This window comes from Taudactylus pleione, unplaced genomic scaffold, assembly GCF_031769625.1.
Source record: "Taudactylus pleione unplaced genomic scaffold, aTauple2 ptg000126l, whole genome shotgun sequence".
NCBI lineage: Eukaryota > Metazoa > Chordata > Amphibia > Anura > Myobatrachidae > Taudactylus > Taudactylus pleione.
The window spans coordinates 2,446,219-2,461,079 of record NW_028284528.1 but is presented as its reverse complement, the minus strand read 5'-3'; the positions used below and the strand labels follow the sequence as shown (position 1 = coordinate 2,461,079).

The 14,861-nt window shown below is 46.5% G+C and overlaps 1 protein-coding gene across 1 annotated transcript in view; it reads left to right on the top strand.

The window, feature by feature from the left end:
- Window positions 1–230: 230 nt before the first annotated feature.
- ABCG1 (ATP binding cassette subfamily G member 1) overlaps window positions 231–14,861 on the top strand; it is a 104,405-nt gene continuing 89,774 nt past the window's right edge. The window contains exon 1 of the mRNA XM_088472578.1: window positions 231–336. Within this exon, the coding sequence (XP_088328704.1) occupies window positions 295–336 (42 nt within the window). The 5' untranslated portion in view covers window positions 231–294. The remainder of the gene's footprint in view (window positions 337–14,861) is intronic.

Here is a 14,861-nt window from a genome sequence, read left to right as displayed (position 1 = left end):
CTATATACCAGCATACCCTGGTTCCTCTCTCAGTGAGGGTGATAATGACATAGCCTGGGGGCTGGCAGCTGGTGAGCAAAACAAGAACACGTTTATCTGCACCCAGTAAGGCCCCTCCCAGCCCCTTGCTCCAAGCCAATCAGCAGGCGGGGATGTGATGACTGGCAGCTGCCCGGGCTGTAGCTGTGTGCAGTGCTGGAGGGAGAGCAGAAAGTGAGCAGGTAGCGGAGGGACTCGAGCTGTTTCAGCACCACCAGCAATAGACAGCGCACAGCACAGCGCCAGGGCCGGGGGATGGCCTGCCTGACTGCAGCTTTCAGTGTGGGCACTACCCTGGTGAGTGCAATACATAATATTAATATATATATCGTTTGCATTTTATTATCACTTACCCATGTATTATCACTTTTACCCAATGCAGCAGGTATAACATCAATGCAATAAACAGCACTCAAGGTCAAACCATTTAAGAGCAATAGCTGTCCCCAATGTACAAACCTGGTACCTGGGTGCTTAAGTGATCCCTGCTGAGTGACAATCATGCCCATACTGGAATTGCACTGGATAGGATGGTGACGTCTGCTGCTGGGTAGCACTGAGTGATAATAACATATTATTTAGGATGGACTTTACTGGTTATCTGCAGCAATTCTTAAGTGACCAGGGCACAGAAGATTTCTGCTAAGTGGATGGTGGCTCTACTGCTGTGGAACAACAAGTCCCAGGAGGGCATGCTGGGACTTGTAGTGTCGCCACCGCTGCAGAATCACCCTTTGCCTGCCTAGCGTCCCATCTTGAGCCTCATTTGAATGCCATCAGCTGTGTAATAGAGGCATGAGGTCTGTGCCCGGTGGCTGATGTGCAGGGAAGCAATCATTGCTACAGTATAGGGGATTAGCTGGATGTGGATGGATCCGCACAACTGGAATATTAAGGAAGTGAATCACATGCTTGCTGCGAATTCATCGCCTGGGCTGTAATTAAAGGAGGTGATGTCGTTCAATGTGACCGTCATTTAACTCTTTCGAGCCTGCTTACAGACTGATGTTGCAATCTTCGTGCTAGGCTAATTGCCCTGCAAGATCTATCTAGTTGGATGCATTGTAGTACATGGCAGCAAAGCTTGTTTTGTTTTTGTCTGGTAAGGGTTAAGTAACTCCCAACTGGTATAAATGGAAGATAGATATTTTAATAATGGGGGTTGACAGCAAGCGGTTATTTAGGTGTTAATAAAGGATATTTGGCACAGCTGGAAGTTTCAGGTAAAATCGTTATTGTGTAATACAAAATGTTATTTTTGTCGGGGTCTGTGAGGCTCTCCCAGCTGCATTCGTGCCTTGTCCCCTCCCTGAAAGCTTTGGGCAGGGTGCACCTGCTTTTTAGGGCAGGAGTTTAGCAGTTGACCGATAGTTACCTCGGTGAGCTCAGGATTATAGGATCCTCTGAGCATGCGCAGTGCCAGGTCAATGCATCCCTTCTCTCTGCCCTGTTATCCTCCTGGCCATAAGATATACAGCCGTCCAAGCTCATTGTACACAGTAACAGCTTTTGCAGGGGGACATTGGAGCTATTTGAGGACAGGACCATAGTTTGGACAATGACATGGTTCTTTACTCTGCAACTAAATGCCTATCAGGAGCTTTAATTAAACGAACCAATGTGTGTAAAATGTACTTTTGCAGGGGAATTAAGGATTCTACAAGAGTATTTATAATACAAGAACATAGAAACATAATGGTTTATAGTACACTTAAGGGTTAGTTTGTTAATAATTGGGTACGCGATCCCTGCACTGATAATGCCAGTGGTCAGAATCCCGGCAGCGTAATCCCGACACATTCAGGTTAAGGTGCCCACCCACTAGGCAATATTTTACACCATCAGCTCGATTCCGACGCATCGGGACGACAGATCGTGTAAAATATGTCCTAATCGTGAGTATAAATAAGGCAGGGGTGGGCAATAAGGAGGTGGAGGGTGCACCTAAGCAGTATACATGGGCTGCTTCAAAATCTTGCTATGGGGCCCACAAGCTTCTAATTGTGGCCCCTGTACATCGGTCTCATTGATTCCAATCATGCCATTCAAATTTTATTTTATGATTAGTGATGTGATCATTTTCCTCTATGGTGTATGAGGATTAATTTATTCTTATTTTTGATGCGGCTTTTGTAGATATGTCACCTTATTTATTTAGATTTTATTCAAGATCCAATGTAATCTATTTTATTTTGTATTTTTTTAAGTTTGTATTGGTATATTCCTTTTATGTGCCAGTATTGTGTTACTTTCTTTTCCTGTTTTGTGAGTCATTCTGCAAATGGAAAGAAAATCTTTTTAATTATTGTACTGGTTGGATTTTTAATGATATAATGGTATTTAGGGTTGTGCTTCAAAAGTTCATGTGTCTTTTTAGGAAATGTGGGCACAGTTGTCTGGGGTTATTTAGTAATGTCTATTAATGGGCAGATTCAGTTAAGCATGTGGTCCTATTGTATCCTCGCGCTGTGTCTTCGTGGGATGTTTATGTCAATAACTATTGTTAATTTTTGCTTGCTCCTACAAAAATAAGCGAGGCTTTATGCATCATGATTGCTGAAAATGTGCGCAAAAACACATCCCACAAGGTGACAATGAGACGTTGGGCTCAACTGAATCGGTACCCTGGGTGCCCCAGAGCATCACACTAAACATCTTATTGAACATCTTATTGAACATCTGATAGCTTTCTGATTCTTTATAATTTGAAGCAGCGTTTCCCAAACTCATTCCTCAGGGAGCACTAACAATGCATGTTTTCCAGGTCTCCTCACAGAATGACAAGTGAAATAATTAGCTCCACCTATGGATTTTTGAAAGGGTGTCAGCCAGTAATGAATACACTAACTAGGATAAATGGACACCATGCACTGTTAGGAATCAGTTTGGGAAACACTGATTTAAAGTGTGGGGTTGGAATCCCATCTGTAATGGGAAATTCATATCCAAGTTCAATGCAATGTACAAGCCAGAAATCATGGAAAGCCATGTGAAGCTCCTTCCATAGGACACATAAGGTCTCATTAACATTACAAGCAACCAGCAACTGGGTTCTACATGTCTACTCAAGTTTAACAATAAAAGCTAGTGCTCGATTGGTTGCTTGTGGCTCAATGCAAATTGTGCACCTAAACATATTGTTAGTAAATAAACCCAGCTCACTAGCCTGCAATAAACAGATTAAAGTTCATTTCTGCAGTTACCCTGGTTTGGTGCAAGATTTGCACAAAACTAAGATGTTAATAAAGGGGTGTAGTCACCAACCCGGGACAGATTCTCCAGAATCCTGGTGGCTGTGATCCCGACAGTGAGTATTAGGGTTAAGGTTAGGGCCGGTTAGGGTAGGCACTAGAAGGAGGGTTAGGTTACAGGAGGGGACGGTTAGGGTTAGGCTGCCTGGGGGGAGGGGGAGGATTAGGGTTACGCTGCAAAAGGGGACAGTTAGGATTTGGCTGTGGGAAAGGTGGGTTAGGAGAAGGGTCACAATACTCAAGGTGCCCACACACTAGGTGTTGAGGTCACGATCTGATATCGTGTCCAATTTCTCCCCCTGCAGTCGTGGGCACGATTTGGTGTTAAAAACAATCCAAATTGACCCACGATCTATCGTGCATCCTATACTATTCCAGTGCATCGTGATAAGATTTTCAGATCTTGCCTGCAGCTGGCAAGATCTAAAGATGCGATGTACGACCAGCGGGTACGCGCATCGGCATCGTAATCGTGAGTCTGTGCGTATAAATAAGGCAGGGGTGGACAATAAGCAGTCCTTCAGCTGTTGGTGAACTACAAATCCTAGCATGCCTTGCAAAAGTTTTACCATGGCCAAATAGCAAAAAGGTAGCAGGGCATGCTGGGATGTGTAATAGGGTCCCCTATGTCATGTGTCATGTAATTAGTGGCAAATTCCCCACTCCCACCCTCACAGACACATCAACAGCCACCTCCCAATGCCAACTCATTATACTCGGGGCAAACGGCGAGTCGTGGTTTTGCTAGTTTTTCAATATAAAGATGCCCTTTAGAGCATCTTATTTTATTTTCAAAGAGTGAGAACTGGGCAATTACAGTCATTTTCTCAGCACAGATCAGGAATTGTCTATGCAGAACTCCTCCAGTGCAGATAATTTGTTTTGTTGGGTATGAGTGCCCATGGATTTTATTTATTTGGCAGGTGAAATGGTATATTTCATGCCAAACTGGCAATTGGCATCAGAGGTTTAGAGCTTTTAAGTGCTAGGAACAAATTCCTCCTGGTTCCAGAGGAGCTGAGTGTGTGCAAAATGAATATTATATTATTTCTCATCCAGGGAAAGGAACAGCGAGAGACAGCTTTGTGAAGCAGGAATTATATATATAGCTGCCTTGTTGCTGCCTGAGCCTGCGGTACAGGATTGGGCAGCTGATAATAACACAGGTATAGTGGGAAAGTTAAGCAGATGATGTCATCCTACTGTATATGTTTGTCTGGTGTCACTTCCTGATATTTGGTGATGTTTATTATTGTAATTATAGTCCCTGTGGGGTGACGTGAGTGCATACATTCCGGCACTTACCTCTAGAGCAGGGATTCCCAACCACGGTCCTCAAGGCAGACTAACAGTCCAGGTTTTAAGGATAGCCATACTTGAGCACATGTGACTTAATTAGTACCTCTGTTATTTTGATGTAACCATCTGTGCTTAAGCATGGATACCACTAAAACCAGGACTGTTAGTGTGCCTTGAGGACCGAGGTTGCGAATCACTACTCTAGAGAGACTCCTGCTCACCCCACATATCCCCATGAGTCCTGTATTCCTAGAATATAGGGATGCAGGGGGTAACTGACCACATAGGTGCCCTGCCCATGCTGGTTTGGTGACAACGGAAAGGTGATCTGACAGCAGCATAGTGACACAGGATCTGAACTAAAGATCTACAGTAAAAAGGTCGACAATGTCTAGATAGACACCAGGTGCTAGACAGTCAGTAGGTCGACAGGGACAAAAGGTCGACAGGGACAAAAGGTTGGCACACTAAAGGTCGATGTGTGGGATGTTCGGCAGGTACAAATGGTCGACATGGTCAAAAGGTCGACACAAAAATGGTCACCACAGAAATGGTCAACACATTTTTTTTTTAGGGTCAGGTTTAGGGTTAGAGTTAGACACTTACCGGAGTGTTAGGGTTAGGCACCAGGATGGAGAGTTAGGCACTTACCGGAGGGTTAGGCACTCGAAGGGATGGTTAGGGCCAGGCACCTACCCCAACGGTTAGGGTTAGGCACCAAGGGGATTAGGGTGAAGATTAGGGTTGGAAAAACAAAACAAACCTGGTGTCGACCATTTTTGTGTTGACCATTTTCGTATCGACCTTTTGACACTGTCAACCATTTGTACCCGTTGACCATTTTACACGTCGACCTTTAGTGTGTCGACCTTTTGTCCCTATCGACCTTTTGTCCCTGTCGACCTATTGACTGTCTAACATCTGGTGTCTATCTAGACATTGTCGACCTTTTTACTGTGGAGCTTTCAGTCCCCACCCAGTGACACACACAGTACAATTACATGTGTAGCTGATAAATGAATGGTCTCCTCCAGGTCATCCCTGTAATGGAATAAAGTATCACTTTTGCTGAATTTGTGCCTCCTGCATTTATTAGTTGCTTAATTACATTAGTGTAATATCACGCAATTGTCCACAGAGCTGACAATCTTGCTGATCTGCATAATCGCTCTGGGCCCAATTCGGAGGTGGACGCCATTTCCATCACTGCTGCATCTTTGAATGCAGCGGCTGTACGAAAACATGTAGTTGGGATTTGTATTCAGACGCCCACAGGCGGCATCGCTGATCCATATGACTGCATACAAGGACGCAGCATCGGTCACTGGTCCTTAGGTGTTCGACCTTCTGAGGTGCCGTATGGTCGTGCAGAATGTCCGCGTGTACTGAGCCATTTTCATTGCGTATGGGATCGCAGGCTGTGATACGCCCCAAAAACGGTTGCGACATGCCTGCAGGTTTTGCCACCACTCCCCCACTACCTCCTACAGATGGTGGCTGACTGTCAATCACACTGCGGGTAAACAATCACATTACAGATCACTTTACTTTTATACATTGCAGGGGCGGGCTTCTGTCGGAGCCCCCATGTGATTTTTGGTACATTCCTGCATTACTTAATTCTTTATTGTCACAATAAACAGCGATAAATTATAATTATTGGGACTAAGTCCTAATAATAATTAGGCCCCTTAGCAGTTAACCAACTCCTGTATTTGCCCCATACTTGCCTACTCCCTGGGATATGTGGGAGACTCGCAATTTTTCAAATAGCCCCCCCCCAGACCCCCAGAAGAGTGGGTAGATCTACCACAGTAAAGTGGGCAGAGAGGGGTGATAATACCGGGAATCAGGGGTCCGGAGTATGGAAGGGGCGGGGCTAGAATGATGTGAATCACGTCAGTTTGACCCCACCCCTTCCCCACGGACCGGTAATTCAAAGCATTTGGACAGGCCAAGGGCAGGGCCTAATAACGCGAGAGGCTGTCCCTGAAGTGGTCAGCTGCATCTTCTAACCTGGATTCTCAGAGAGGAGGAACATAAAGTTGTCAAATATGGTTTGCCCCATGCTGGGTTCCAAAACTTTCTTCTTAGTCTTCCAGCTCCCTCTCACTGGCAGAATTCCACAAAAGCACTTGCCAATAGGCTGCTCGATATATCTGGCCAGACATCAGGTATTTACATCTGCCCGCCCAGTTGTGATGTCAGTGTCAGCGGTCACTGCAGCTAGTGTACGGGTGGTCGTTGGCGTGCCCATGTACTGTATGGCATAACTAGGGCGGTGCGGACTGCACCAGATGTCACCATTCGAGTAGGTGACACCATAATGCCGGTTCCTCTTCAGTGACAGGGAGCCGGGTGCTGCACACTAACATCACAGTGCAGCGCCCGACCCCAGTCACCAAGGGCGAGCTGGCAGTGCAGGGAGAGTCTCTGGAGGCAGCCCAGCATCTCTGGGAGTGCTGGACACACCCCCAGAGTGATGAAACGGGGGGGTGCTGTGAGGCAATGCCCCTTCCAATGAGGCCACGCCCGTTTTTCGACCGTACGCTTCTTCGGCTCTCGCACAGGGAACTTGCCACATTGGGTGTAACCACTGGGCTGTGCTGTGAATGACGTAGTTATCAGACATATCGGGTGTACATAACCGCCGTTGCACAACCGGTATATCGTTCAAACAATATATCTACTAGTGTGGGAGTTCTTTCTGGGAACTCTCTCTGGCTCAAACTCTGCAGCTTACGTCTAGCACCTGTTGTCTATTACTTTGATATATAGTATATAGGCTGTGTAGCACTAATCTGAATAATATGTATGAGGTAACTGAAGTGTTTTGCTTAACTAAAGTTCATCATGCTCTATTTTACCCATTGGCAACCGGCTACCATGCTAGTAGGGAGGTGCTTCTCTATCTAAGGCAGGAAGGCTTGCATTGTTGCTCTGAACAAAATGCACTGTGTGGATTGGTGGGTTCATACACAGGGGTGGGACAAGTGTAGACACAGCCGTTTAACATCAGCTTATTGACCTCAATCAGATCCTTTAGGAAGCTGTGGGAGATAGCTGTCTGCAGTACAAGTGGGTACAAAATAAATTCAGTCAATCAAAGTTTACTTTTCTACACACAGTTACTGCAGTAGAATGTTTCAGTGTTGCATATGTACAATTCTAGGGTAAGGCATTCCTTTACATGATTATGTTTTATTATGGGACGGAATTCTTACTAGACTTGAGTGAAATGCTTTTTTCTCAAGTCAAATCCCCAAATTCAGTGGCCAATTTGGGTAAATTACTTTGGTAAACGTGGCTAGAATGAAGCAGCCAGAAATTCTAATCAGTACAAAGTCTCATCGTGGGGATCTAATTTCACTGATCAAGACGGTATTTTATCACATTTCCTGACTGAGCGACAATACAGGAGGAAATTCTGCTCTGTGACTACAAGAGGGGACATCTTGGTGCCCAGCAGATCATCAGTCCAGGTAGACATTTGTATGACACAATCTCCATTATAGATTATTTAGTGATCTTGGCTATAATGTATATAATAATAATAACAGGTTAATAATAACCGTGTTGCCGGGCTACTTAGGGTCTAATTCCAAGATTTACGCTAATGCAATCGCAACTGTGATCTCTAACGTATCGCAATTGCGAAAATATGCTAATGTCTTCCGAAACTTGCCCGAGCATAAGGACGCCCATTGCTACCTCCTCATATATCCGTCCACTGAAGTGCAACAGTGCAAACATCGACGCAGATCGGGCAGCCAGGCAGCTTCTGAGTGAAGTCTGACCAGCCTCAAGCACAGCGTCCTCTCCTGACATGCGGAGAGCTTTCATGCTGAGAAGGAGATCACAATGGCTAATTTACACACGCCCATGAAATGGCATTTAAACGGCCAGACACGCCTGCGTTCTCTTAGCCATCCCCTGTTACCTCCCCCAAATGCTGACTACATGTCACTCACTTTGTGAGTCAATCCACTGTGTGAGCGTAATAGCAAACCAATTGCTGAGCGTGTGCAGTGTGGCTGTCATGTATGTGCAATGGCTAAAAACCGCTCATACTCTGTAAATATCGTCATTGCATAAATCTCTGAATCAGACCCTTAGTTTCTCCAAATGAGCTCTGATTATTCTTTCAATGCAGAGTTGGAGGTAATTTGGGTGAACAGTGCCACTGCCCAGGCCTCAGGACCAAGGAAGGGCACCATCATTGCCCAGTGGCACCTGCATTTGGCATGCAGGATGCTTGGAACAGCCACCATCTGGAGCATCTTTACGACACTGTATGCACTCAGCCTGTCACCAATTCCAGCAGAGAGCCACTGGAGAGCCTCCTACAGCGTCCTTAGGACACCGCATGCACTCAGCCTCTCACTAGTTCCAGCAGCAAGCCACCGGAGAGCCTCCTACAGCAGCCTTAGGACACCGCATGCACTCAGCCTCTCACTAGTTCCAGCAGCAAGCCACTGGAGAGCCTCCTACAGCATCCTTAGGACACCGCATGCACTCAGCCTCTCACTAGTTCCAGCAGTAAGCCACTGGAGAGCCTCCTACAGCATCCTTAGGACACCGCATGCACTCAGCCTCTCACGAGTTCCAGCAGTAAGCCACCGGAGAGCCTCCTACAGCAGCCTTAGGACACCGCATGCACTCAGCCTCTCACGAGTTCCAGCAGTAAGCCACTGGAGAGCCTCCTACATCGTCCTTAGGACATTACATGCACTCAGCCTCTCACTAGTTCCAGCAGTAAGCCACTGGAGAGCCTCCCAGAGTGTCCTTAGGACACTACATGCACTCAGCCTCTCACCAGTTCCAGCAACAAGCCACTGGAGAGCCTCCTAGAATGTCCTTCGAATACTGCGGGCACTTAGCCTCTCACACGTTCCAGCAGCAAGCCAATGGAAAGCCTCCTACTGTACAGCATCCTTAGGACACCGCATGCCCTCAGCCTCTCACTAGTTCCAGCAGCAAGCCACTGGAGAGCCTCCTACAGCATCCTTAGGACACCGCATGCACTCAGCCTCTCACTAGTTCCAGCAGTAAGCCACTGGAGAGCCTCCTACAGCATCCTTAGGACACCGCATGCACTCAGCCTCTCACGAGTTCCAGCAGTAAGCCACCGGAGAGCCTCCTACAGCAGCCTTAGGACACCGCATGCACTCAGCCTCTCACGAGTTCCAGCAGTAAGCCACTGGAGAGCCTCCTACATCGTCCTTAGGACATTACATGCACTCAGCCTCTCACTAGTTCCAGCAGTAAGCCACTGGAGAGCCTCCCAGAGTGTCCTTAGGACACTACATGCACTCAGCCTCTCACCAGTTCCAGCAACAAGCCACTGGAGAGCCTCCTAGAATGTCCTTCGAATACTGCGGGCACTTAGCCTCTCACACGTTCCAGCAGCAAGCCAATGGAAAGCCTCCTACTGTACAGCATCCTTAGGACACCGCATGCCCTCAGCCTCTCACTAGTTCCAGCAGTAAGCCACTGGAGACCCTCCTGGAGCATCCTTAGGACACTGCATGCACTCAGAATCTCGATAGTTCCAGCAGCAAGCCAGCTGGAGAGCCTCCTAGAATGTCCCTAGGACACTGTGGGCATTCAGCCTCTCACCAGTTCCAGCTGCAAGCCACTGGAAAGCCACCTGGAGCGCCACTACCCCCCCCCCCCCACCCCCTCACAGCAGCCCAGCACACAGCGTGTGCTGAGCCGCAGTTGGAGACTGCTCATGGTTGCTGAGCAGCAGCCACAGCAGTCTCCTATGCCTGTGCGGGGAGCGATCGCACTGATTGCGCCCCTCCCTGGCTTTGCGCTGGGCTGAGGGGGCTCAGAGCGCCCCCTCTCCCCAGCGCTGCAAATCTTTTTTTTTTCTGAGCAAGGGGGCGTGGCCACGCCTCCCGCGATTAGACCACGCCTCCTATTACCAGGGCCCGCCACGGCTCTTGGCGGGCCTGCTCATAACAGGCGTATTTTAGCTTACATCCAGGTCTGCATATACAGCCCCTTCTATAAGTTTGCCTATGCGAGTACACCACTTCACTCCCCCGTTACGTCTCTCCAGACGCAAGTGTCAGTGCTACCAAAACGCATGATGTGACTCTGCATTGCATCTACTTGCATGAGCCTGTTTTCTAGTGCAGGCACAGCATACTTGCCAACTCTCCCTCATTGTCAGGGAGACTCCCTGAAATAGTAGCAATCTCCCTGTCTCCCTGAAGACTCTAGCAATCTCCCTCATTTCATCCTTACCCCCATTATGAAGCTGTTATATTAAAAAACAGAGATATATACATTCAAATGGGATCATTAGTGTAATTTCCTTGCATTGGTTATTATAAGGCACAATGATCCCTATGAATTTCTGAAAAGTATTAGTGTGTTTTCATCAACAAACAGATCTTACTAACTGCTTTTGGGCTGGTTTACATTTGGATGTAAGTCAGGTTTAGGACACGCCTCTCAGATTTATCAGTACACGCCCATCACATGTATGACACGCCTCTCAGATTTATCAGTACACGCCCATCACATGTATGACACGCCTCTCAGATTTATTAGTACACGCCCACTGTAACACGCGCTCATAGGTGCTGCTTTCACAATCTTCCTGAAATGCTTTTTCAAAAGTAGGCAAGTATGAGGCACAGTGAGAATTCATGTAAATGGAGATATGGTCACCTCTGTACGTTCACCACGGTCCCAGCCCCAATCTGTACAACGTTCATACCTCACTGCTGACAGGTGAAACTGTTATGTACATATAGCTTTGTCTACAGAGACAAAGAGCAGCAATTCTACACCATTATATCTGCTCTATAGACATGATCATAAAGCAATCCTCTTGTGTTTTATGACCAAACATCATACAGGAAAAGAACAGAGAGGAGCAACCAAAACAAGATAAGTAATGTGTGTTGTTAGTGACAGGTATGTGAGGAGCATTGAGAGGAAAGTGTTTACTATAACTTGGTCCCAGATTACACAAGGATTAGGGGGCATATGTATCAAAGCTTGATGTGAGATAAAATTGTGAAATATATATCACCAACCAATCAGCTCCAAACTATCATTTCTTAAACACAGCCTGCTAAATGTAAGTTAGAAGCTGATTGGTTGGTGATATATATGCCTCATAATTTTATCTCACATCAAGCTTTGATACATATGCCCAGGGCCGGTTCTAGACATTGTGGAGCTAAGGGGGCGAAAGTTCCCAGTAGTGACCCCCCCCCCAAAAAATAAAAAAAAAATAAAGAAATAACTGTTTTTAGATGGTGTTCCTCTGCACGTGTTGAAAGCGCGCGCGCTTCAGGAAAGGGGGTGTGTCCTTGCAGAACACCCCCAATTCATCACACTGTGGGGCGTGCCCAGCACTTACGAAGGTGCTGGGCTTCCCCCAAGCTCTCCCATCGTGGCGAATAATTGCCATGTGCAGTAATGCACCTTACACAGTTTGTCTTACACAGTAATGCCCTTTATAACACCTTATGCCACAAGCAGTAATGCCCTTTACAACACATTATGCCACACTCAGTAATGTCCTTTATAATACATTATGCCACACGCAGTAATGCCCTTTATAACACATTATGCCACATGTAGTAATGCCCTTTATAACACATTATGCCACACGCAGTAATGCCCTTTATAACACATTATGCAACACACAGTAATGCCCTGTATAACACATTATGCCACATGCAGTAATGCCCTGTATAACACATTATGCCACATGCAGTAATGCCCTTTGTAACACATTATACCACACACAGTAAATGCCCTTTATAACACATTATGCCACACTCAGTAATGCCCTTTATAACACATTATGCCACACGCAGTAAATGCCCTTTATAACACATTATGCCACACACAGTAATGCCCTGTATAACACATTATGACACACGCAGTAATGCCCTGTATAACACATTGTGCCACACACAGTAATGCCCTGTATAACACATTATGCCACACGCAGTAATGCCCTGTATAATACATTATACCACACGCAGTAATGCCCTGTATAACACATTATGCCACACGCAGTAATGCCCTGTATAACACATTATGCCACACGCAGTAATGCCCTGTATAATACATTATACCATACACAGTAATGGCCTTTATAACACATTATGCCATACACAGTAATAACCTGTATAACACATTATACCACACGCAGTAATGCCCTGTATAATACATTGTGCCACATACAGTAATGCCCTGTATAACACATTATCTCCAATTCAAATTACACCACACAGTAGTCCCTTATTCATGTTATGACACACAGTAGTGCCCCTTTTACACAATGCCCAAATTAGTGCCCCTTATACACAAGGCCCACAGTACTAGTGCCACCACAGTAGTAGGTCCCCTTATACAATGCCCACAGCAGTGGTGCCCCTTACACAATGGCCCCGGTAGTGGTGCTCCCATGTAGTGCCCTCATTAGTGCCCCATTGGTAATGTCCCCTAAGTAGTGCCCCATTGGCAATGACCCCAACAGAGAGACGTCCCTCCCATAGTGCTTTCTGCGGGAGCCGGAGCTCAGGAGTGAGCTCAGGCTTTCGGCTGCCGCTGCAGGGAGGGAGCCGGGTGCCCGCTGATAACAAATATCAGTGGGCGCCCGGTAAATGGAGCCTCACTGCGGCGGCTAGCGGGGGGGGGGGGACCGGCGCTGTTTTTTTTTTTTTGGGAGGGGAGGGATTTTTTTTCTCTCCTGGGGACTCAGTGGCGCCCTCTAGGGGCCGGCGCTCCGGGCGACGGCCCTGTTAGCCCGCCCCTAGAACCGCCACTGCATATGCCCCTAGGTGTTTTTGTAAAATTGCCGTCACTGTGGCCAGCTGGGATCATTAATATCTTTTCCCCCCATATAATATATCCAGCACGTGAGTGGGTCTTTTTCTGCATCCATCCACAAAACTGCATCTCTGATCAATGTCCCCAACATCTGTATTCCCATTGTAGCCTATCCTAACGTATAGATGACCGTGAATCTGTAGCCACACGTGTGCTCTCCGCTGACTGGTCTGTGTGGTAACAGACTGGAAGACGTCAGATGATAAAATGGAAATTTGGCAGCTGTTCCTTGTTTTTGATTTGCCAGCAACTATTTAACAAGTTGTCATTCGGACTTCTATGCAGGTGTGGAAAAAATGCTACAGTTGCTTTCAAAATTAGAAGTGTTAAGCCGGGCATCCACTATACAATTTACTGTCAGATATCTGTCCAATCTTGTTGGTTGGAATGAAAACCTGGTAATGTACGGGAGCAAATGACAATCGTCCATTTGCTCTCAAACACTGGAAAATAGCCAAAAATGGTCGTTCAGACAAATTGGTTAAAATGCACAAATTTAACCAATTTGAACAATTTTTTTATGTCCTTTTTTCAGTGTTTCAAACCATATGATTGACTGTCATTTGCTCCCATACATTACCAGGTTTTCATTCCAACCAGCCAGATTGGACAGATATCTGACATAATTGTATAGTGGATGCCCGGCTTTAATAGTTTATGTTTTATCAATTAACAAAATGCAAAGTGAATGAACAGAAGAGAAATCTAAATCAAATCACTATTTGGTGTGACCTTCCTTTGCCTTCAAAACAGCATAAATTCTTTTTGGTACACTACATCTCGTTCTCAAGGTCCTATTTGTCTCCTTCCAGAGCGGATTTTCGACATCTGGATTCCGTCGACCACCGGTAAATTAAGTACATCCCCGTGTGAGGGGAGGCAGGACAGCCATAAACTCGGGATTGTCCCACCAGAATCGGGACAGTTGGGAGACAAGGTGTTTTTTCTGTGTATAGGGGCCTATGGCCCTGATTCAGAGCCGGACGCAAGTGGCTGCTCGTTCGCTCCGAGCGATGTTTGCCCAACTGCGCATACGTACGGATCGTAATACGCATGCGCGAACCACTCAGTGCGGCCGAAATTCATGTGCTCGCAAAATTGCGAATGCCTGATAATTTGAGTGACAGAAAGAGGCATATGTGGGTGGTAACGGGGGAAGGTGCTTGAAAACGGGGAGTGGAGATCCGATCGCAGGCGTGCTTAAAGGTCAAAACGGACGTTTTATGGGTGTGCATATTTAAAACAGCAGCGTCATTGACCATGTCACCGGGTTCTTTTATAGCCAGAACTGCTCGCAAAATTGTGGTAGCAAAAACCAACCACAAGAATAGCGAGCAGTTCATACACTGGTCGATGTACTCGATTAATCTAATAAATAGCGGACATGACGTAGGATGCGAGCGG